The 22,819-nt window shown below is 27.8% G+C and overlaps 3 protein-coding genes across 3 annotated transcripts in view; 2 read left to right on the forward strand and 1 right to left on the reverse strand.

The window, feature by feature from the left end:
- The first annotated feature begins 2,084 nt into the window (after positions 1–2,084).
- LOC112602190 (mitochondrial import receptor subunit TOM70-like) lies at positions 2,085–8,804 on the forward strand. The gene is made up of 10 exons (XM_025350149.1): positions 2,085–2,702; positions 2,826–2,999; positions 3,071–3,278; positions 4,034–4,175; positions 4,363–4,579; positions 6,068–6,202; positions 6,284–6,508; positions 6,586–6,682; positions 6,764–6,887; positions 8,589–8,804. Exons 1-10 carry the CDS (start codon positions 2,454–2,456, stop codon positions 8,737–8,739), a joined length of 1,722 nt encoding a protein of 573 aa, XP_025205934.1. The 5' UTR covers positions 2,085–2,453; the 3' UTR covers positions 8,740–8,804.
- Positions 8,805–12,750: 3,946 nt separating this feature from the next.
- On the forward strand, positions 12,751–16,241 carry LOC112602178 (gastrula zinc finger protein XlCGF71.1-like). Its single transcript, XM_025350135.1, has 4 exons — positions 12,751–13,277; positions 15,315–15,730; positions 15,941–16,104; positions 16,180–16,241. The coding sequence occupies exons 2-4, from the start codon at positions 15,336–15,338 to the stop codon at positions 16,239–16,241; spliced, it is 621 nt and encodes a 206-aa protein (XP_025205920.1). The 5' UTR covers positions 12,751–13,277; positions 15,315–15,335.
- A 4,948-nt stretch (positions 16,242–21,189) lies between these two features.
- LOC112602179 overlaps positions 21,190–22,819 on the reverse strand; it is a 73,838-nt gene continuing 72,208 nt past the window's right edge. Inside the window, exon 59 of the mRNA XM_025350136.1 lies at positions 21,190–21,300. Coding sequence (XP_025205921.1) covers positions 21,190–21,300 — 111 coding nt within the window. The remainder of the gene's footprint in view (positions 21,301–22,819) is intronic.

Below are 22,819 nucleotides of genomic sequence, written 5' to 3' on the forward strand. Positions count from 1 at the left end.
ATAAAATGGAACCTGAATAACGTGGATATGGAAACAATATTTTGTCGTGAACCTGTATATAATGGAAATATGTACATGTACTATTTTAAAATTATCAGTCAATGAATATAATCTATAACAATTATATAGATTATTATTTCGTTGCAATAAGTTTATTTTATCGATAAGTGTCGTAGTAGTGTTCTGACGTATATATATATATGAAATTAATTAATTAATAATAAATAATAAATTACATTTGATAAAGATCTATCGGGAAAATTTTTTTTTTACAACCTGTATTAAATGGAAACCTGTCTAAAATGGAAAAAATATCCGGTCCCAACGGTTTCCATATTATACAGGTTTTACTGTATTTGTATGTGGTTGATTACATAATTTTGTAATTTTTTACCATTTAAAGTAAAAATAAAATAATTTATTAGATCAGCAAAATAGTGATGTAAACGTAATACCATAATTTAGATTATAAATTATTTTAAATTATTTAAATAGAGATAATAGTCACCACTACTACTGCAATAATTTTTTCTATTTAAAGCGTTAGACTGTTATGTAAAATAAGCATTGCTACCTCCCGAGACCCGAATAGTTGTAGGTCAAAAATACCAAATATGTATTTATAATTGTATATATTATTAATAATAATTAGGTACTTATTAAATATAATTAAGTGCGATAATTCCACTTTATCACGTTTAATAATATACGTGATGTTGTATAATGTATTCGTACCATAACGTAGTCATGTAGATAGTTGTATTAAGCATAATTTATAGATATTATATTATGATGCCTGTTGCGAATTTTTTTATACATATAAATCATTATTAGAATTAAAACTAAGTGATGACTACTATGGTCTATAGTTCACAATTTTAACCAAGTACTTATTAGTTATTTGTTGAAATATAGATACGTACAATTGTTAAAAGTATCAATTATTTAATGAAAAATAATTCAATTATTAATATTAAAATATACCAAACTAGTACAGTAATACGTGACAACTGACATGTGACAATGCAACATGTAAGTAGGTACTACAATACATCAATTACATTATTCACAACAAGTTATACTACCTATATAGTTTTATCATTTTAGTATATAAATTTATTATGAATTTATTGTTTGGATATTTTTCGTAACATGAAATGTTGATAGTTTATTTTTAAAATTTCCTTTGAATGTGTGCATTAAAAAAAATCGTAAAAATAAATCACCCTTCTCATATCATATAGGACCTTCTTTATCCGGGCTTGATTAGAGAATTCTATTGATTTTATAATTGAGTGTAATAATAAGTAATAATTTAATCTATACATTGATAACTAAAACAATAAAATATACAGAAATAAATTTCTTTATTAAAAAAAAAAAAAAAACTGAACATGATGGGTTCGCCAATATTGGCCGGTGAGTGCCAAGCGGGAATAAAAGTTATTCTAATTCTACCAAAATCTATAATCATGTTTGTAGATCGATTTAATAGATGCCTAAACAGATTACAGGCTACACATAATTACACGTAAAAGTGTACACAGAATTGTTTTATAGTTTATATGAACATCGAGCTATAAAATTAAAAAAATAATATTTAATAAAGCACAGATCCATCCAATACCACCAAACTTAACCAGTTCTTATCAGTGACACATCTCAATAACCTTATATAACAAACCATCACTCTTCAACAATATACCTATGCTTTTTACATTAATTTGTCTATATTTGTATATTATATACACCCTTTTTCTATTTTTTTTTTTTTTTTTTTTGTTTTGTTTTGCTAATTAATTTACTAACTAATTAAATCGTTCCCCTTGAAATGAAATTTCACCACCGCTTCCGTCGAGAACCCTACGCTAAGTGCGTTTCTTCTCTATGTAGGTTTTAAAAAGTTTTCTTTCTATTTAAATTACAGATGTTTGGCGCCAAGTTTGAACGGTACCACAATCCTTGCTAAATAGTAAATACTCGTCCAATGAGAATCGACAATGTCGTAGAACGTGAAGTTTCCATTATCAACATTTCGACATTACATTATTGCTCCACGCCGCTGATAAGAGCGCACTGGTATGGTTCACTATACTGATTAGTGGTGCCGTCGCCACTCGGCTAACACATTTTTGTCTTTGGCTGTGTAATAATTTATTACTTTCGCTAAGAGCAATAAATTACAATTTTCATGAGCGTCAGTACGCCAGTAATTGCTAGGGTTTTATTTTATTCATTCGTGTTTTTAACTTATTGATTGTACCATTGTTTTGTTTAAAATAAATAATATTATTTACATATCTTCGTTAGTTATCCAACATTTCAATAATCGTATACTCTGCTGTGACTGGTCGATAAATTTTAAAATCTTCAAACATGTGTTCGGTGTGGTAAAATCATTTAAAATTATTTGAACGGTACCTATTCATTGGAAATCGTTTCGCGATAAAGCCATGTCTGATTCCACCCAATCGTCGTTCAGTTTCCTGTCCAACTGGAAATTCAGTTTGGCCGTCTGCGTACCGTGTTTTGCGGTGGGCTTGGGCGCGACTTATTATTTTTACTCAAAGTCGAACAATAAGAGCCAGCTACCTCACGAGCCGACATCCAAACATCATGGTATTGACGAAAACAATGCTATCCGAAAGCCGATCGAGACAAACGGAATTGATAGCAACACCACAGTGAAAGTTCACAAACCGGTTGGTCTATTCTCCTTATTATCTACACTTTAAACATATAAAAAAAATAAATATCATATAACCTATTGTGTTTGTTATTATTATTGACACATATTTAACTTTTGATCAATTCTATCCTTGCAGACTCTTACTGAACAAGTTGAAGAATTTAAAAAACAGGGAAACGCAGAGTTTTCTAAACAAAATTATGATGCAGCCATTACCTTTTACACACAAGCCTTGTCAATGTGTCCACTGTCTGAGAAAGGACTGTTGTCCACTATATATCAAAACCGAGCTGCTGCCTACTGTAAATTGGTATTGAATAATTACTGATTGACTAATTAGGTAAACAATTATTTCAAATTAGTTTTTTAAATTATTTTTAGAACAATAATGAAAATTGTGTGGCCGACTGTGACAAGGCTTTAGAATTAGTACCATCATACAAAAAAGCATTATCCCGAAGAGCTAGAGCACTTTCAGAGTTGGGAAATTTTAAGCTAGCTCTAGAAGATATAACAGCTGTTGTAATGTTGGACGAGTTTAAAAATCAATCTGATATAATGTTTGCAGATAGTGTAATAAAAAATTTGGGTAAGCATATGATCGATAAATATGTTTTACAATTTTAGGCATTGTTATATAAATGGCTTAAAACTATGTTTTTAAGATATAGCTACCATTAAAAATAAATAAATTAATATCACTTATTATAATATATGATTCTATTATGATATAAAAGATGACTCTGAAGAGCTCAAATTTTCATAAAATATAAATTGTTTGTTTAAATATCTCAAGTTCATTTGGAAATGAAACACTGGCCATTATTTTCAATGTTCAATGGTGGATCTGAATGGAGCTTAAGGGCTCTCATCAACCATTTATCAAATCATCATATTATATAAAATATATCAATATGACGACTTTTAATGTTTCAATTAATTAAATAACATTTTATGATATAAAATGTGAAAGGTGTTTAGTTGTGAATTGTGTGATTATATAAAAATATGAATTTGCTTAGAGAAAATTGAAAAAGTTAAGAAATTTAATTTCTAAGAAGAAAACATTTTCAATCAATATCACTATAGCAAAAATTAAAAAATTATTATTTTAAATTGTTTTAGTGATGTCAAAAAAAAAAACTTTCCTAACTATCTTTTTAGATATTATATTTATTTAATTTCTTATGTAGTACTTATTGATTTACCTATACTTCTTTTTTCTAACCATCCTAAAACCTTTAATCTATCTAATTAAATATTATATTTTTTGTATAATCCCAATAATATATTATTTAATTATTATAATGTATAAGTATTATAAATATTTTAATGTTCATTTGGGCAAGAAGAACTTGGAAGAATACAAAAAACATAATGTTTTCAATTTACCCACAAAAATATTCATTGAAAATTATATGAAATCATTCAGTGAAGATCCATTTAATGATGAATTTCCTCAAACGTTAATGAAATCAGAAGTAAAGTGAGTTTATTTTAAATTATTCTTAGTCAATTAACCCTTTTTCCTTTACTATTACTTTTTATTTAGAAAAAAATAAACATAACATAAACCACTTTTAATTATAATAATATATAAATTATATTTCTTTTATATTAAAATATATTATTACTTGCAATACAATTTTTAATACTTTATTATACTTATTTAGTACTGGTTTGGAATTAGCATTAAAATGTATCAAAGATAAAAAATATGAAGAAATTGAGAATGCTTGTAAAGAAGAATTAAAGAAAACTGATAATAGTTTAATTCGAAGAACTTTGGCATTAAATCTGCTTGCTACTTTTTGTATACTACGTGGTAACTATGCAACTGGAGTTGAACATCTCACTGCTGTCATAGAAACACCAGGAGTTCCTAACAAGGTATAAAATTTAACTATATTCAGTAATGTCCCTTTGGTAAAAGTGTGTATATACTCTTAAAAAAATGATAGTTAAATAAAATTATATTATTACTCCCCTGAACATATTCATTATTTCTTAATATCTCATTTTTTTTCAAATTTCAGTCATCAGTTGAACATGAGCTGTCTTTGTTTTATATTAAAGATAATTTAATTTGTAAATTAAATATAGATTAAACAAGTGAGACTGTTGTTCAAATAACCTATTATCTGATTTAAGTTTGTCATAATGATATCAGTTAATTAGATATTTGATCGTTTAAATAATATATTAATTTCTCAAATTTAATTGTATATTTGATTAGTAAAACTGATTAATACAAGTTTGAATAAGCATGTTAAAATAGTTTCTACTTTTAGAACTATTCATTAGTCTTGTTAAACATTAGAACCACAAAAATAAACCTGTTAACATTTATAATTTACCTGCTTTTTACTATAACTAAATCAATTTAGTTATCTTGTATTAACTAAAAAAAACATATTCTTATTTCAAATAATATATAAATTTTATCAAATGATGTGCTTGTTATATCATACAAGATCTGTCCATAAAATAAGGTCTTTTATTTTCAACAAAGAAATACATGCTTTTAAAATTGTTTCATCTGAAACCGATAACTGTCCAACTCATTGATCATTGTGACGTCTATATGTATCTGTTCTATTTTTGTATATATCCATATACTTCACATATCTGTTAATAAATTTCTATTGGTTGTAGTATCAAAGAAAATAACTCACACATGGCATAAGCTCTATCATGAATACCTATATAACCAAAACTAAACATCTCAAACAGCACGGAATTATATTAATTTGTAGGGGGAAGGTCGAATTATGCTACAAATCATAATTAACAAATTTTATATTTCTTACAACCGTGGAGATCTTATTTTATAGATAACCCTCTTGTATTTAAGACCATATGCTCATTAAATATTTAGTGATTACTTTTACAACCTAGTACTAAAGACTCAAAATTTTAATTAATTAGTTTTATACCTATATATATTATATATATATAAATAATATTACATAATTATTGTAAAAATCACTAATTAAATCACTGGTCTTGGGGCTAAATATATATTTTTTATGGTTTTAATTCTTATGGAACTTTCAATTTTTTACTTATAAAACCAGACAATTTAATATAAGGTATAAGTCAGTGGCGGTGGGATATAAGATTATTTGAAGCAATTGCTTCATTTCTGAAAGCCCTTTGGCCACTGCTACTTATTAGGGGTGGTGGTAAAAATGTTTAAAATATACATTATGCTTCAAAGCCTCCACAATTTTACGCTGCCACTGGTATAAGTTATTTTATACTTCTTTTTAAGATCTAAATAACATAAAATATTAAATAATAATGTAACACAACCTATATTTCTATAACCATAAATTATTTAGATTATTACACTAATGTTATGTTATTTTATAATAGTTAGTGATTAATTCCTTAATCAAAAGAGCATCTGTTTATCATCAACAAGAACAAGTGGAAAAATCTTTTGAAGATTTAAAATGTGCAGAAAATATTGATCCAAACTGTTCTGAAGTATTTCACCACCGAGCTCAAGTAATAATTATTATAAAATTAAATAATAAAATAAATGTATAAAACATACAAGTATATGATGAAAATCTGTTTTTTTTCTAGATTTATTTATTAGAAATGAATAGCGAGAAAGCAGTAGAAGAATTTAAACGGGCTGTAGAGTTAAATCCTACATTTATTTTATCAAATGTTCAATGTTGCTACGCTCAATATCTTCATGCAAAACACACGTCAAATGAATTAGATGCTGAAAAATATCTTAACAAGTTAAAAGGATTTGTTATTAAATATCCTGATTATGTTGAAAGTTACACCCTATATGCACAGGTAAAAATCAATTGGAAAGTACTTTTTTCTTCAGTATATTAATCAGTTTTTAAAATCATGTATTTGAACATTTGAAGGCTTTAACAGAAAAAGGAGCATATGAAGAAGCAGATTTATTATTCAAAAAGGTGTATGAAATTCATCCAGACAATGCTACTTTATTAGTACACAGAGGTTTTTAAATTTTTATATTCTTACATTTTTTTTTTTTTTGAATATCATGCAAGACTAACTGTAAAATGTACACTTTTTTAGCTTTGGTTGTGTTATCATGGAAAAGTTCAATTGACGAAGCATTTACTTTCCTCCATCAAGCAATAAAAGTGGATCCAAAATGTGATTATGCTTATGAAACATTGGGAACACTTTATATTCAAACGTAAGATATTAATATAAATTATGCTAATTTATCTATACTTAAAATTCTTTGAAATATTTTTCATTTGAAAAAGAATGCAAAGTACTTTCAGTAATTATAAAGGTATTAGTATGATATGCTATCTACTATAAATATGAAAATATAATATTGTTACATACCGTGTTATTTTACACATATATATTATACGGAGAGGTGATGTGTATACTGATGGGATAATATATTCAAACAGTGTAGCACCAACGGATAGGGCGAACACCTGCACATCGTGATATTTAATATAATGAATAAGACATGGTCACACGTCTTGGACTTCTCAGAAATGATGAGTAAACGACAGTGTTAACATTGTAATATTTAATTTGACAATTAAGACTTGATCACACGTCTTGTAATTCTTAGAACCGATGAAATCGCAGGAAAGGCACCCAACTGAATAATACATTTAATTTAGACAGCTCCTTTAGGTCATCGGAAGTCACCACTCTTGACGGTTAACCATATATAAGGGAGACCAGGGCAAGAGCTCAGCAGACGGTTAGGGATATTCGAGACGCTCAGAGGCAGGTCGTAACACCACTCACGGTCTCGTCTATCAGTATTTCAGAGGCAGGTCGTAACACCACTCACACCATCTTGTGCTTATAAAATTGTATTCTTGTACGAGTTAATTGTATTAAATAAAGACTTAATCTTTTAACTTGCAAACATTAGTATTTCTATTTCTACGTTGATATATGAATCGACATTGACATAAGGGACGCAACAATATGCTACTTACATTTTTAAAGTATCTACAAACATTTTTATACATTTAAAAAAGTAGTGTATCATAAAAATGTTATTAATTGTCTTGGGAACAAAATTAATTTAGTACTCCTAAAATTATTTAGATTTGTTTTTAAAAATCTACATAACTTTAACTTTTTAAAAACAATGAAACTAAAAATAATTGATAAAAATAATTAGTATTTAATTTATGCTTAAATTTTTTTTTTTTTTATTGTATATAGAATTTTCTTAAAATCACTAAAACATTAATTTTTTGCTACACTTATCAGTTTAGTTTAGATAGAAAATATAATTTGATTTAGTATTTAAAATCATCAAATCGATCCCAGAGTACAAATATATGTTTCTATCGCATAGATATTAGGACTAGTTCACCTGATAGCTTTAACCATTTTCAAACTATTATTTGTTGTATCAAAGTTGTCTTTAGCTAATTTAAGAACATTACTGATGATTTGTGTTGTAATTTTAATTACTTGTCTATCATAAAGTATAGTTAGGATTTTTGTAAAATTAATCATGGATATCTATACTATATTCAGTGAGAGAACACTCTGATTCTGCACATTCCTACGCATCACACAGCCATCATAACCGTTAACTTCATTTTTGTTGTCCCGCGGTATGTTTTCTCACTGAGCAAGAATATAAATAGCATACAAGACAATATATTTGCATGTGTAGGTAACATCTTGCTAGTAGGTTGTACAATTATTGAACTACTAACATCATAAAATTGATTCATCCCATAAATATATTATAAATTATAATAGTAGTTAACACACTTAATATAATTTTAACTCTAATAATCCATTATTATTAATTTTTTTTATAAATGAATTACTTCTTGTATTAAGTTTATTTACTGTTTATACAAATATAAAAATGATAAGTTTATTGTTAATGTTGCAGAGGAAAATTAGATGAAGCTGTTGAATGTTTAGAAAAAGCAGTACCTTTGTCCAAGTCTGAAAAGGAATTGTTACACATATTTTCGCTGAGAGATTCAGCAAGGGCACAATTAGCAGTAGTTAAGCGTTTGGGATTAACGCCTCAACTATAATTATTTTCCAAATAATTTTACCTTTACTTCTTTATAATCATTATTAAATAAAATAAAGAACATTAGTTTTTTTTTTTTAACGAATATTAGTTTTTAATTTATTAATGATTTAGTGATAAAACTTGATTAATTATTTGTGTAGATAGGATAAATTGTTTAATAATTAATTTTTGTTGAGTATTTTGAGTATCTATTCTGTAGTTAAATATTTTATAAAATTTATGATGGTACATCTTCACATGACCATAAATTTTGTAATTTTTTTTAATTGATTATGAATTTATAAGAATAATAATTGAGTATTGACAAGTAATGTATATATTCAAAATATTTTAACATTTTATTATTATAAACAATTAACTTGGTAAAAATTATATCTCAAACAGTTTGAACATATGTATTATCATGTATATTTTGTTGTTTTTAACCTTTTGATTGGATAAAAGAGGGGGGGTCAGCGTAAAAGTTAAGGTGAACAAAACACGTTTTGCCTCGAGTACAAAGGCAACTAGGTTAATTTATTTTTAAATGGTAAATTCCAAAATTGAATGTAGTCATTATAAATTGTTTTATCATCGTAATCTCGTCATCAATAATTGCTGAGTAATAAATTTTAAAATTGATTCTCATTTATTTATTTTTTTATTGTACTAGATGACATATAATAACTTTTCATTCATAATTAAAACGTGTAACGTCAAAAGTTTTACTTTGTTGGTTATTATTATTTATCCCTTGTAATTTAATAGAATCTAACAACTGTAATGACATGCTCACACGTCATAATTTATTGTATATTTTATTATTTCATTAAATAAATAACGGTAAAGTTGTCGCACACAGATAGCCCTCAATAAAAACCAATAATCCCTATTGATCACTGATGAGAGAAACGATTTACATTGTTTTGGTCACGTAACAACTCGCACGTTATTGCGACAATATGGCGCAAAGCGTGTGAACTATTTTCGTGTGCCGCCATAGACAAGGGATGGTCCAATGAGGCTCTCCGTCGTCGGGTAGAAAGCCGATTTCTCTGAGGACGCGGAGGCCTTTGTTGGAGCCGCCTGCCACTCTGGCTGGCCGTCTTGACCACGTTGTCTTCTCTCACCAGTGCAGGTGCACCAGACAAGCGAGCAGGAGCTCTACCCAAAAACCACCACACACCATACCCACAAGATTCTGCGAGCGACAGCTGAACTTCTTTTTTTAAAAGTTAAATCAGAGTTGTTTTCCTTATTCAAACTTGAGTTTCTCTTTATTCGTATCGCAATCCGTGTCGCCTTACATCTTTCTCCGAGTGACGTACTATAAGACGTATTCACTGCGGCGAATCGGGTAAGCTGCATGTCTAAAATACTTATTGTTAGTACAGGTTCTTTTACTATCTAATTTGCGTAACGACTAACGGTGTACTTGATCATATTCTCGAATTACGATCTCGAGAGCCCTCCGAACAACGGGAGGAAGGTAATAACACGAAAACAAGTATATTCAATAATTATTATTAATAGGTACCGGACTTATATACATACAAGGCTTGTGTCCCGGGTGTCAGTCCGGCCGCATCTCCTCCCCCTTTTTGCCATACTTTTAACTTAAATATTTTTATAGTGTTTTGCCTTATTTTTCTCGTTATTACACAACCTACCAAACGGTTATCGATGCTGTAGAACACGAATGGGCTACTGGCAGCCCGCATACCTTTTTTTATCTCGTCCGTCATACTCGTACATTATCGAATTATTTTATAAAAATATGTTAACTGTTAACGTTTAGCTGGTATCTCTATTTTATTTTATTACATATATTATATTCTTCGCGAACATTGTTGTTGATTCTAATCTGGTATTATCTGGTAAATGTCTAAATACAGTGGCACACTGGCACAGCTAAGATTTTTAAATGGGGGGGGGGGAGCAAAGCAATAATACAAGGTAAACAAAAATAATTTGAACTGCTCTCAATAAAACATAACTTAAAAATAAAAATAAACAAATAAAAAATTATATCAACTTATTTATATTTTAAAAACGTATAAAATGAACTTTATAAATATCTATGTAAATACGTTGAAACAAGTATACGACCAATGGGGGAGCCACTCCTAAATATGTATTTATAAATTCAAAGCTAATAGGTACCACCTGTACGGCTGTACTTATTTTATCAGTTTAATCGTTTCCGTTGTCGTTTTGTCGCGCTAGCCGTTGGTTTTTTTTTATTTTCTTGTGGTGTAATGTGTTTTTACTTTTTAAAGTGTCCGCTAAAAAGCGTGAAATCGAAAATTTAAGTAGAACTTTTAACAATTTAACAACTTATAGGAGAATGAGTGTCCATTAGTATTAAGTCGATTTTTTTGAATTATGATCTGCAACTACACATTCTAAAATTTAACATTAAAATGTCTTGTAGATGTAAACAAGTAAAAATAAATAAACGTTAAAGAATAATAAATTTTAAATTTTGATGACTGTTTTTGCTGCTTTCTAATTTCTATGCTCTCTGGCCCTCTAGACTTTTAACTTTTAAGTAAATAAACATTGGTCTTCAAATAACTCTGAATTGCCCGTGTCAGCTATAAGAAAATAGGATATCTGCACTTGACAGGTTGATACCTACCTGTTTATATAATACGTCTTTTGCGGTGAATAATATTTAAAATTCGTGAAATTTAATCATGTTTACTAAACACCAAACATGATATTGAATTATAATTGTTATTCAGGAGTTTTTGTGAGCCCGTTCCTCCAATTCTTCCCATTACCAGGACACCGGGACCTTGGTACAGTTGGTACATAATACAAATCTCGCTATTACGTATAATTATTTATAATTATTTAATTATAAACTTATCCATACTATATTATTGATTGTAACGGTGTATTGCTTAAATAATTTTTTTTTCATCATTAAAATTAAATTTAATCAGCGATGTAAAGCCAGTACCGGATTTGAGGGAGAGGGGTGGCGTCCCCCCTTCGGCTCTTTTGTATAATACGTGGCCTGCAATCCTTTTTTTATCTGGCCCGTAAGTACTACGTTTATTCACATTATAAACAAATTAAAATGCATATTTTGCGAATGACTTTTTTTTTTTTGCTTTCTGTGTTCTGGCTCGCTAGATTTTAATTTTCTAAGACTTGGACCTCTAGTAATACCAATTCACCCCTCCCTAAATGAACTTCAGATCCGCAACTGCGGAAAGCTGCAGTTAAATCACAGGTTTAGTCTTTAAGTTTTAACCAATATTGCCGGTGGTGATGTTCCATGACTACAATAATTAAAAAAAAAATTAATTTTATTCTACAGATCAGTTGCTATCGCTATGTAGACGGCCTTATAGAAGAGTCGAGATTCGACAATTCCCCTCCCCCAGAAAACCATGTAGAATACATCCTCTAAACTCTTGTTGAGGTAAAAACATTTTCAATTATATGACCATTTTATGTCGGAGAGCGCTGCTGGTCAGACATTTTTAAGATTGAGAAATTTCGAGTTTTGTGAATTAAAAAATAGAACCGTGTAATGACGCTTTGTAGTTCTTAATTTCTCATTGCTGTCACGTCGATTGGTGATCAAGCGAGTAATGATCATTCGATTATTACAGATTGTTGTTATTTGTTTAGTCGTGTTTACAGATCACAATTTACAACTATAGTCGGGAGAATGAAAAGCGGCCGCTGACGAATATGATAGCAACCATTTTTTTTTTTTTTTTTTTTTTATGTCGAAAAACAGCGGTGCTAAGTCCTCCTCACTCATCAGTCATCAATCTGAAACGAGATCGGTATACAACACTAATGATTGATATGTACCTATCATATTGTAAATACATTCAAAATTCAAAATACGCGCGTTTTTTTTTTTTATTTAACTGTGTACCAACATACGCCCCAACAATAATGTTAACCGGCGGTAATCTCGAAAACGTTAAACCAGCAGCGCTCCTACAAAATATGATCAACGCGCGGGAAAGTTTTTCGTCCACACGAGCGAGAGTAGAGACGCGACTTTATCTTCCAGGGCAGTGGATTTCTATTTTCTACGTACTTTTTAATATGGATCGAGCTTAAACTACGCATTATACCAAACAGATATCGTGGTTTTTACCACCAGCTGCAATAATAAAATGCTATTTTTAAATGAAAACTCCGACTCTCCAAGAATATTCACATGATAATAAGTAATAACAATAAATATTAATTAATAGGTAGTATATCTGAATGGTAAATTCCGAGTAGCTCTTAAATTTCAGTTATTCTTATTTAGTATTTACTTGTTTGCCGAGTTGTTGTTTGAAACGTTTGAGCCATTAACCGTAATGTTTCACTTAATATCCGTAAATAATATAAAGCGCAAACGTTATTCAAAAAGATAATTTTTTAGTATTTTACTGATTATTATCTCATCGAGTATAAACGATATTAAAATAGTTACCTTTTGATTTTAATTCTGAGTTTACAGTATAAAGTCAATTGTAATTGTGTAACAAAAACAAATCAATGCACAGTTGATGAATATTTACAACGAACTAGGTGAGTTAAAATTTACTATAAATTTATGAATTTATTACGACTCGTATAAATTACGGAATGCATATTTTCCGAGTTATTTATTATATGGTTCTTTGTTATTATCTTATTTTAATAGATATATTATTATATGATTAATCCTATCGTTGTTATTATAAATCTGTTTAATTTGATTGTTAATTCTTCTTGAGAATCGGTTGTACAATAGGCAAGTTAAACTTGTAACAGAGATTAGAATTTATAGATAAAATTTAAGGTATGTTATTTATTGTATGTGGATGTATATTGTTATCGTGTATTGAGACTTAGATATTCGAATTTAATAAAAATTTGAAATTTTTGTAACATCCAGCTTAGATACTAGACTTGGATATTTTGATTTTTAAGTATCTACATTCATTATTTAATTAGAATAATAAAACGTCTATCATCGTGTTTTAATGTCATAAATTAGAGATTGGAATTACAGTTATGTGTTTGCTCATTCATACTGGGTGTTTATGCACAATTCTTCATAATTTGAATATTTTAAATCAATTTGATTTTATTGACTAAATTTTAATTTTTATATTGATACACACTTAAAGAACTAAGGCATATTTTGTTTTCAGAGCATTTATTTTTATAATTTATATACCTAATTTAAATAAATTATTTTCCTTTTTTTAAAATATTAAAGATGAGAATTAATATGTTGATCAATAACTAATTTGAAATTCTTTTTAAACAATTTTTGATAATAAAAAAAAAAAAAAGTACTCAATTTAGTAAAAATGTTTTTTATCTTTATACTATCAAAAAAAAGACAATTATTAATTACTTAGCTGCTATCATAGTTTATGACTAACCTAGACCTTTGATTGGACCTTGTTTACTTGTCTTGTTATCAATGTTAATTTATTATTTTTTATAAAAATTCAAATTTGATACAATTTTTTTGTACTTATACTGGATATCTTATTATATATATTTTGCTCCTTTTTAGTGTAAATAATTCTGGTCTCTAGTCATTGATCAATAATTTGTGAGACTATTACCAAGAATTTGTATTTAAAATATCTGAGTAGGTAGTATTAACATTTTTATTTATACTTGATTTTTAGTTACATATTTCTATTTCTGCTGTTATTATCAGCCGTATTGAACAAATATAATTAATTTACTCTTGTGTTTTTTTTTTTTTTTACTTTCCCATAGTAATAATTCATTGTTTTTATGTGATTTTTGTAACTAATTCTGTGTAAAAAGTGCGTTGCAGACTGATATATCTGATTTTTTTCTATTTATTTAAGGTATACAAAAATTAAGAATGAAGATAAATTAGAGGTTACCAATTCAAACAAAGATTAATTTTTTTAGCTTATTATTACATTTAATGTGATTAATAGATTTTATAATTTTCAAATAAATCATCAATTCTTATTCTTAAGAGAGCGTCACAGTAGAAAAAAAATCGACTGTAAAACATGCTTTTGTACTTCCAATAGTTCTCAGGCCTCGTTGATCGTAGAAACATGATTTTGGTATCAAAATAATCACGAGAAGTTGTACTAAATATTCTTGGAACAGAATTTTAAAATATTTTTTCTAACCAATTTTATTTGTGTTTGAATTTTGTAAAATTTTCATTTTTTTAAAAAATTATATAAAATCGGCAAATTTAGATATCAAAAATCTGTTTAAATATAAGAATATTTACTCAGTATCTCTAAGAGTTTTATTGATATTTTAATTTAATATGCATTATTTTTATAATTGTTTAATTCAAAAACATGTGATTTCACAATAAATGTTGTTTTGTTATGTAATTTAATAATAATTAATAAATCTTTATTTTATAGAAAATTAAAGAAGCAAAAAAAAAAAAAAGATTGAGGTTTTTCTTTATGAAATAAATACATAAAAAATTAATTAAAATATTAAATATGATAAATTATTGTTAACTATAAAATAAATAAATGAATAGGTATTAACTTGGATTTTTTTATGTTAGTCTTTCAAATACTTATCTAATCTATTTTTTAAACAATTATTTTCTAGACCATTGCTTATGTCAACATAATGTCACCAAAAAAATCAAAGAAACCCAAACAACCTACCACAAATAATATAGAAGATTCAAAAAAATGTTTTATATGTGATGTTTGTAATGCATCATTTATTCAAAAACACCATATAGTTAGACATTGTAGAATCCACACAGGTGAAAAACCATACAAATGTAAGGTTTGTTGTAAATCCTTTCGAGACCAATCTAATTTGCAAAATCACCAAAATATTCACACCGAAAAAAAACGCTTCAAGTGCATTTGTTGTAGCAAAAAATTTAAAAAAAAAGATAATTTGCTTGTTCACTATAAAACACACTCTCGTGAAAAACCATATAAGTGTGATCCATGCAATATGTCATTTACAACTAATGGAAATCTTACAAGACATACAAAAACAAAACATCAGTAATGTTTTTAAACTTATTACAATTAATATATTTTAAAATTACTTATATCAATAAAGCAAAAATAATACTTCAAAATGTTAAAAATTGAGTGATTTAGATTAACTTAACCTTGAGTGAATGTTTAAATGTTATTGTACAACATTTGTATAATATAATATATAATATTTTATTTTATTTATTTATTTATTTATTATTTTTTTTTTTGTAGTTTGAAAATTCAAGAACAAAATGTTCAAGAAGAAGTTAACTCTAATAATTTGGAAAATGATCATATTGTAGTTAGTACTGAGAAGAGATGCCATAATCAAATAAAAGAGTGTTTTGTATCGCTTTCAGATTATTTTAAATATGAAAAAATTCAAAATTCTAACAAGGGTTAGTATTTTTTCTGAAAATTTTGATTATAATATTACAATTTTTATGTTATGGTAATGTTTGTATGTTTAGCTTCTACTAGCAATGATGTAAAGACTAGTTCAAATATTGACAAAGATCATTCTTCAATGTAAGTATACAAATTACCAATTTTTTTATTTAGTTACTACGAGTATTTTTTGTTATACTATTATACTATTATTTATTATTTTTTATCATACTATTATATTATCTAATTATATTTTAAATATTCAAACCAATTGAGCAAAAAGTGACCTGGTGTGGCGTGGTGATTGGCTTCACTCACTAATGTGTTCTGAGGTCAAGCATTGGCCAACATTGCTAGCTCTCGGATGAGTGACCACCCGAGTTTCTAGTGACGAGTCCATGGCACACACACATACACATTCGTGTTCCAAATCTACTAACCAAAATCTTACACAAAAAACCTACTATTTCTATGCACAGCTAATGGCTTTAGTTGCCATGATAAAATTTTAATATTGGCATTAGTCAACATCAGTTGCTGCCATCAGTTTACATGGGCGAAGTAGTTCTTTCGTGGGCCAGTGAGGTGGTTCTCAACTTTTTTATTATCATGGACGCCTAAATGGCTTTTAAGTAGGACTATGGACCACTTTTGATTTTGGTTAAAAAAAATAAAAAAGTTATGCTTTATTTTTTTTTAGTTTTACCTGCAGATTAGTGTATCAAATTAAATTTATTAAAAAAATAAAGGTATATATAAATATAAATAAAATATAACTATTAATATATCAATTACAAAACAAAATAAATATACTTTGGAAATATAATTTTTTCCAATATAACATGGACCAATTCCTTTTTTATCACAGACGGCGGTTGAGAACCATTGAGCTAGTGTATATTATAATATTTATTAATTTATCAATGTAATTATTGTACATTTTTTCTTCTAGATTAATAAATCAAGGAAAAAATACTAAAAAAAATAATAAAAAAAGATCCAAAGGTTAGTAACTCTTTGTTTAATATCAATAATGCATTAGAAAAGTTATTTAAATATATTTTTTTTTTTTAATTAGGTCTAAAATATTAATAATTTTAAGAATGATAATGCTACAGTTCATACACAGAAGAGACATAAAAGTTAATCAAAGGAGTGCTTTGTATTGCTTTCAAACTTATTAAAAACAAAAATACTCATAAAGTTATTAAAGGTTATTATTTATGCAGAAAATTATAAACTATATGATAATGTTTAAAATATATTATATTTAACTTCTATATTAATGTGAAAATTTCAAGTAATAATAAAGAATATTTTTCAATGTAAGTATAACAATTGTAAATTACTGAAATTTGCCTTTAAAGGATTCTATTGGCTAAATTTCTTAAATAATACACAACGCTAAATTAAATATCTATGTTATAAAACATTGTACTGCTTATTTCTGTTACTTATTATAATCTAAAAATATTCAAACCAGTTGTGCAAAAAATAGTTTTATTTTAATTTATAAATGTAGAAATATTTTGTTGTTTAAAAATTACTTGTATTTGTTTATTATTATGTATAATATATTAATGTACTTATTGACAATTTTTTTTTTTTTTTTAAACATAGTTTTTATTTAGTTCTAAAGTATAGGTAAACAATTTGGAAATTAATAATGCTACAGTTTATACAGAGAAGATATACTTTAGTCAAATTGATGAGTGCTTTATCTTGCTTCCAGTCGTCAGATGTTAATGATCGTTGATCACAAAAATGTCGGTTACCTAGTATTTATTTAAAATTTATTTTTGAACTTTGTTTTGTATTATAAATTTATTTAACTGTTGCAAAAACTTAGTTTACTTATACATATGAATTGTTTTCTAAATAAAAATATCAGAGCTGATTTTAGTTACAATCAATCAAACATTATTTTGAAACGGTACACATTAATAGTTTAAAAATTAATATCTAAAATCTATAAACGGACAACATATTGCATTATAGCACGGTTACCTACTATAAAAAAAAAACATTTATACATACAAAACTATGAGTATTATTTTAGTGATTGGTTAGTTCGAAGACATGTGATTTCACAATAAATGTTGTTTTGTTATGTAATTGAGCAGTAATTAATAAATGTGCCAAAATTACTGCGATGTATTTACACTGACTGTACTGGAATAAAATGATTTGACTTCACTATTTCAAGTAATAGCGACTACGCTGCTGAATGCTGAAAAAAATAGTAAGTGCTTACAAACGCCAATAGTTATCGTTACGATTATATTGTTTTAATTGTATATTGGTGTCATATTTATATAAAATCATTAATACGCGTTAATATATGTACTTGGAATAGGTAGGATTAAAATTTACAAGCAATTTAAAAACGGGGGAATTAAACGATGGAAGTATTTAGCATGTTATTTGACGTTTTCTCCGCTGCACGGAAAAACAACAAATTATAGGTATATCGAAATGAATTGCGCACCGATCATAAACCACTCGAATTCTTCACCTCCGTTTGGGGTCTATGTTCCCAATAATAGTTTTCTGGCGTTAAGAATTTGAAATAATTAATTATAATAATAATTCCTCATCATTGTGTTAATGATAAATAAGATATAAGCTCTAATGTACCTGGTAAGTAATAACTAAAGTGCAAACAAAATTCGATCACGTAAAATTGAATCATACGAATTAAACGAAAAAATATATCAACATAGTTACTATATGGTAACGCGTAATTATATTATTCACCGGTTACTGTGATATGGGGGGGGCAGGTGGGGCCCGAGCCTCCAGGCGGACCCGTTTTCTGGGGCATATTTAGGCACAGTCGTACAGGCCCATAGACCCGGGAGGTCAATTTTACTAATTTTTTGAGTAGAAAAATTATTTTTATACAAATTATATGTTATATATAATTTAGAATTACAAGTTAAGCCGTAAACATTCGCGTCCGATCGCTCAAAATTAAACAGCTACATGTAGCTACTATATTATCATTTATCACGTACGCAACACAGTACTAAACAGTACGCACAAAGATAACAAAACGTACGCGAGTTCGATCTGTGTAATCGTCTAATCGGTTAGACGACTGTATTAAAGTGTTATGTATATCTTAGTATTCTTAGTCAGATATGAAATAACTATAAGTAAAGGGACCCGGAATTGATCAGCCCCGGGGCCCACAAATGTTCTCGCCGGCCCTGGGGGCAACCTAGCTACTACGGCGTGAAATCGAACAAGTTGTACCTATCCAGTTAGCGATTATTACCGATGATCATAAATTGTTTTGAGGGAACGCGAAAACTTAAACTTATTCATCGATGATTAATTATTGTCGTCACCGAGGCGGGAAAATACTGAATAGTTTTGAAATGGATTTTATCGATCAATAAAATTGAATGACCAACTTGATTATTTTTTATCGTTTATCAAAAAATAATATTTAACTATTTTAGAAACGTTTGGTAAAAGAAAACGCAAATAAATTATTGAAGTTTGATTCTGGGATAATTGACCGTCCCCAAACATTTTTTCGGACAACGGGACGCTTTGTTCAAGATCTATAGTTTCGGTCAAATCGAGACGTATTGCTACACTGACTCGACCCAAAAACATATCTTTGAAGTTACCTAATTCGTATGTTTTCTCGATAAAAATATTACTTCACGAAAATTTGATTATAAAGTATATGAATATTTTACTGTAAATAAGGAGATAGGTAATCTGAGTTTATCAATCAAATAAAATAAATCAATGTGGTGTTTATAGGTTATCTACCCGACGGATTAATCACGATTAACGCACATTAACGATTATATACAAACGTTGTAAATATGTATAATAGTAAAGTTTTCTGTCAAAATAATTACTCTAGTGCAATAATAAAAAACGTTAATATCATAAATCATAATAATATTTTTGAGACACATTAAAAATAGATTTTTAATCATTTTTCATGTTTTACGATTTGTATTTGTAGGGTATTTTTGACGATTATCCTTTAACATTTACTATAGCGCATACGCCGTAGGGCAGTGATCATCAAACGTCGCGTACGGCCCCCGACAAATTTTATCCGGCCCGTAGACAAAGAATAAATAGCATATATTTAATAATATTAATATATGTTTTCATTACATCCAATTTTAAAATAATACCCATTATATGTTAAAAATATGTACTTAAAATTTTGATGGCCCGCAAAAAATGTTCAGATTCCTAATGTCGCCCTTCAAAAATATTAATTGGTGATCCCTGCCATAGGGAGTATGAGCGTGGGCATCTGGGGGGGGGGGCAAGACGGGGCACTTCCCCCCCCTAGAATAAGCATGATAATGTATTATAAATAAAATGTATAAAAAACTTTTCATTTTTTTTAAAATTAATTTTGCCCCCTACCCTAGAGAAATTCTACGGACGTCCATGAGTACGAGCTCCCAATAAACACCCCTGTATGTCCTGGAATTGTGTTAAGGAACTGGTAATTTACTTAGTAGTAAATGTACACTAAATATTATGAGTAAAACATAAACTTACTGGTTGGGTGAATTGAAAAACGATTTTCAATCATATCCTTTGCAACTGAAAAAAATAAATCATTTTTTTTTTTTAATTTCATATTTTTTTGTAGACTTTGAATGGAGTGGAGTGATGAATGTATTCAAATCAGTGGCGGCGTGAACGGGGTTAATTTGACGCAGCTGCGTCACAGAAAAAATGGTGGGTGGGTGGGTTGGTGTGTGTTGAAAGTTGACTTTATAGGCGATCTATAATATATGTACCTATTATATTATTATTATTATTTATATGTACACGCGTATTATATACCTATATATTTAAAACAATTAAATAATTCTCCATCTATTTTTAGTGTTTCATGTTTTTTTTTTTTTTTTTTTTGGTGTTGATATAAAACGTAGGTAGATGGGTGTTGAAAATTTTTGACTGCGTCACTGAAACAATAAGTTCATGCCGCCACTGATTCAAATTATGAACTTTTTTGATGGATACTTCATCTCGTTAGAGGCTAGTTATTACCTACTCTTAGTCTTCAAGTGACTGGATTATTTTTAAAGAATAAACTATTTACAAGCAGCTGTTTTCTTCAATACTTTACCTCCATAAGCAATACTCAAACATTCAAGCATTTCTGCAGTAGTTTTTCTAAGTTGATTACAAAATTTAAGGTTGGTCTATTGTTTAAATTCGACATTTTAACGAAATTTATAAACTGTGTTTCGAACGGACATAATATATAACGGTCAGTGCGAGACATGTAATTTTAACGATTATTAAATTATTCATTAGTTATTTGTTTAATAATTTTTTTTTTTTTATTTTTATTTTATTGATTCTACAGATAGTAAATTACGTGTTTTGTGAATTCAAATAACTATATACCTATGTGATAAAAAAAAATAAATATTTTTTTTTTTATAAATAGGTATATTTCGGGAACATTTTAATCCTACTATGTACAGTAAATCCTCGCTCATTGACTATTTATCAAAGATCTGTAAAACATAACGGTTGACCAATATTTTTCAAGTATTAATGTATACCTCCAATATTGATTTTGTAAGGTTGGCATAATATATCAAAAACATAACAATTATTGTTAAGATAAAAAATATTTATGTAAAAGTTTAATACTACTATTATTAATGATGAAATGTGTTAATTTTTAGAAGTATTCAGTTTCAAAGTATCTTTTTAACGCATTGAATATTTTTTAAAGAAATTTTTTTATGAAATACTTGATGAATTAAAGACGTATCGATATATAAGATTCAATTGTATCTACGATATGTATTTAAGATTAAGATACTTCTCAATCCTATAACTTTACAAACTCTATATTTCGTGAAGTCGGTTTGATTTTTTGATTTAAGCACACTATTTTTGTATATAATTGCATATCAACTCAAACGTGCAAATAGCAAATAGGTACATTAATGACAAATTGACAAACCTCATACATTTATACAATTTTATTAGGTAACATATTATTTATTTTTAATTTATAAAAATGTAATCATCTCTAGGCGTGTCGATAGCTCTGTTTTTATATTATGTTCGTGATAAATATGACAGAGAGAGGGAAGATCCATCAGCGGTCAACGTTTACAGACCAACAGTCATAATAATATTACGATTTACGATATAAATGGTATCCAATTCAATAGTGTTTTATGAGGAATATATAAGCATGTTAAAATATTACAGACGGCGTAACTGATTACTGATTCCTTAGGCAATTGAACATCGTATGTTATGTAAGTATAAAATGTTGAAGATTATATTGAACTGTAAGTTTTTGATATGATAATGTGCGTAGAAATAAAAATATAAGTCAAACTGATTATAAAAAATATAGTTTTTTTTTCATGAGTTAACTTCTTTCATATACTTCATCATATTTCTATAACTACGACTTCCAAGCATATATCTGAATAGCTGATTTAGCTTATTCAGTAACTACGTATAAGTAGGTACCTGTTCTATAGACATAGTTTTTAGTACTCTAAAACCTAAAATAATAAACATTTTAACGAGAAATATTATTGGTGATAGTTATCTAAAGATTCTAAAGACCTTAATATGTAAAATTATTGTTCTTAAAGAGAAGATGTATGTAAGTCTGAGTTGATTGAAGAAATTATATAAACGTGTTTAGACTGCTAACTCTTAAAATAATTGAACTGTTATTTA

The sequence above is a fragment of the Melanaphis sacchari genome, unplaced genomic scaffold (assembly GCF_002803265.2).
Source record: "Melanaphis sacchari strain LSU unplaced genomic scaffold, SCAv2.0 Contig84_pilon_pilon, whole genome shotgun sequence".
Lineage (NCBI taxonomy): Eukaryota > Metazoa > Arthropoda > Insecta > Hemiptera > Aphididae > Melanaphis > Melanaphis sacchari.

Bases quoted from the DNA above. Each gene is read 5' to 3' on its own strand.
- LOC112602178 (XM_025350135.1), top strand. From the start codon at position 15,336: ATGTCACCAAAAAAATCAAAGAAACCCAAACAACCTACCACAAATAAT. The intron at 15,731-15,940 runs GTAATGTTTTTA...TTTTTTTTGTAG, and splicing joins CATACAAAAACAAAACATCA to TTTGAAAATTCAAGAACAAA. The intron at 16,105-16,179 runs AGGGTTAGTATT...TTGTATGTTTAG, and splicing joins AAAAATTCAAAATTCTAACA to CTTCTACTAGCAATGATGTA.
- LOC112602190 (XM_025350149.1), top strand. From the start codon at position 2,454: ATGTCTGATTCCACCCAATCGTCGTTCAGTTTCCTGTCCAACTGGAAA. The intron at 4,176-4,362 runs GTGAGTTTATTT...ATACTTATTTAG, and splicing joins TTAATGAAATCAGAAGTAAA to TACTGGTTTGGAATTAGCAT. The intron at 6,683-6,763 runs GTTTTTAAATTT...ACACTTTTTTAG, and splicing joins TACTTTATTAGTACACAGAG to CTTTGGTTGTGTTATCATGG.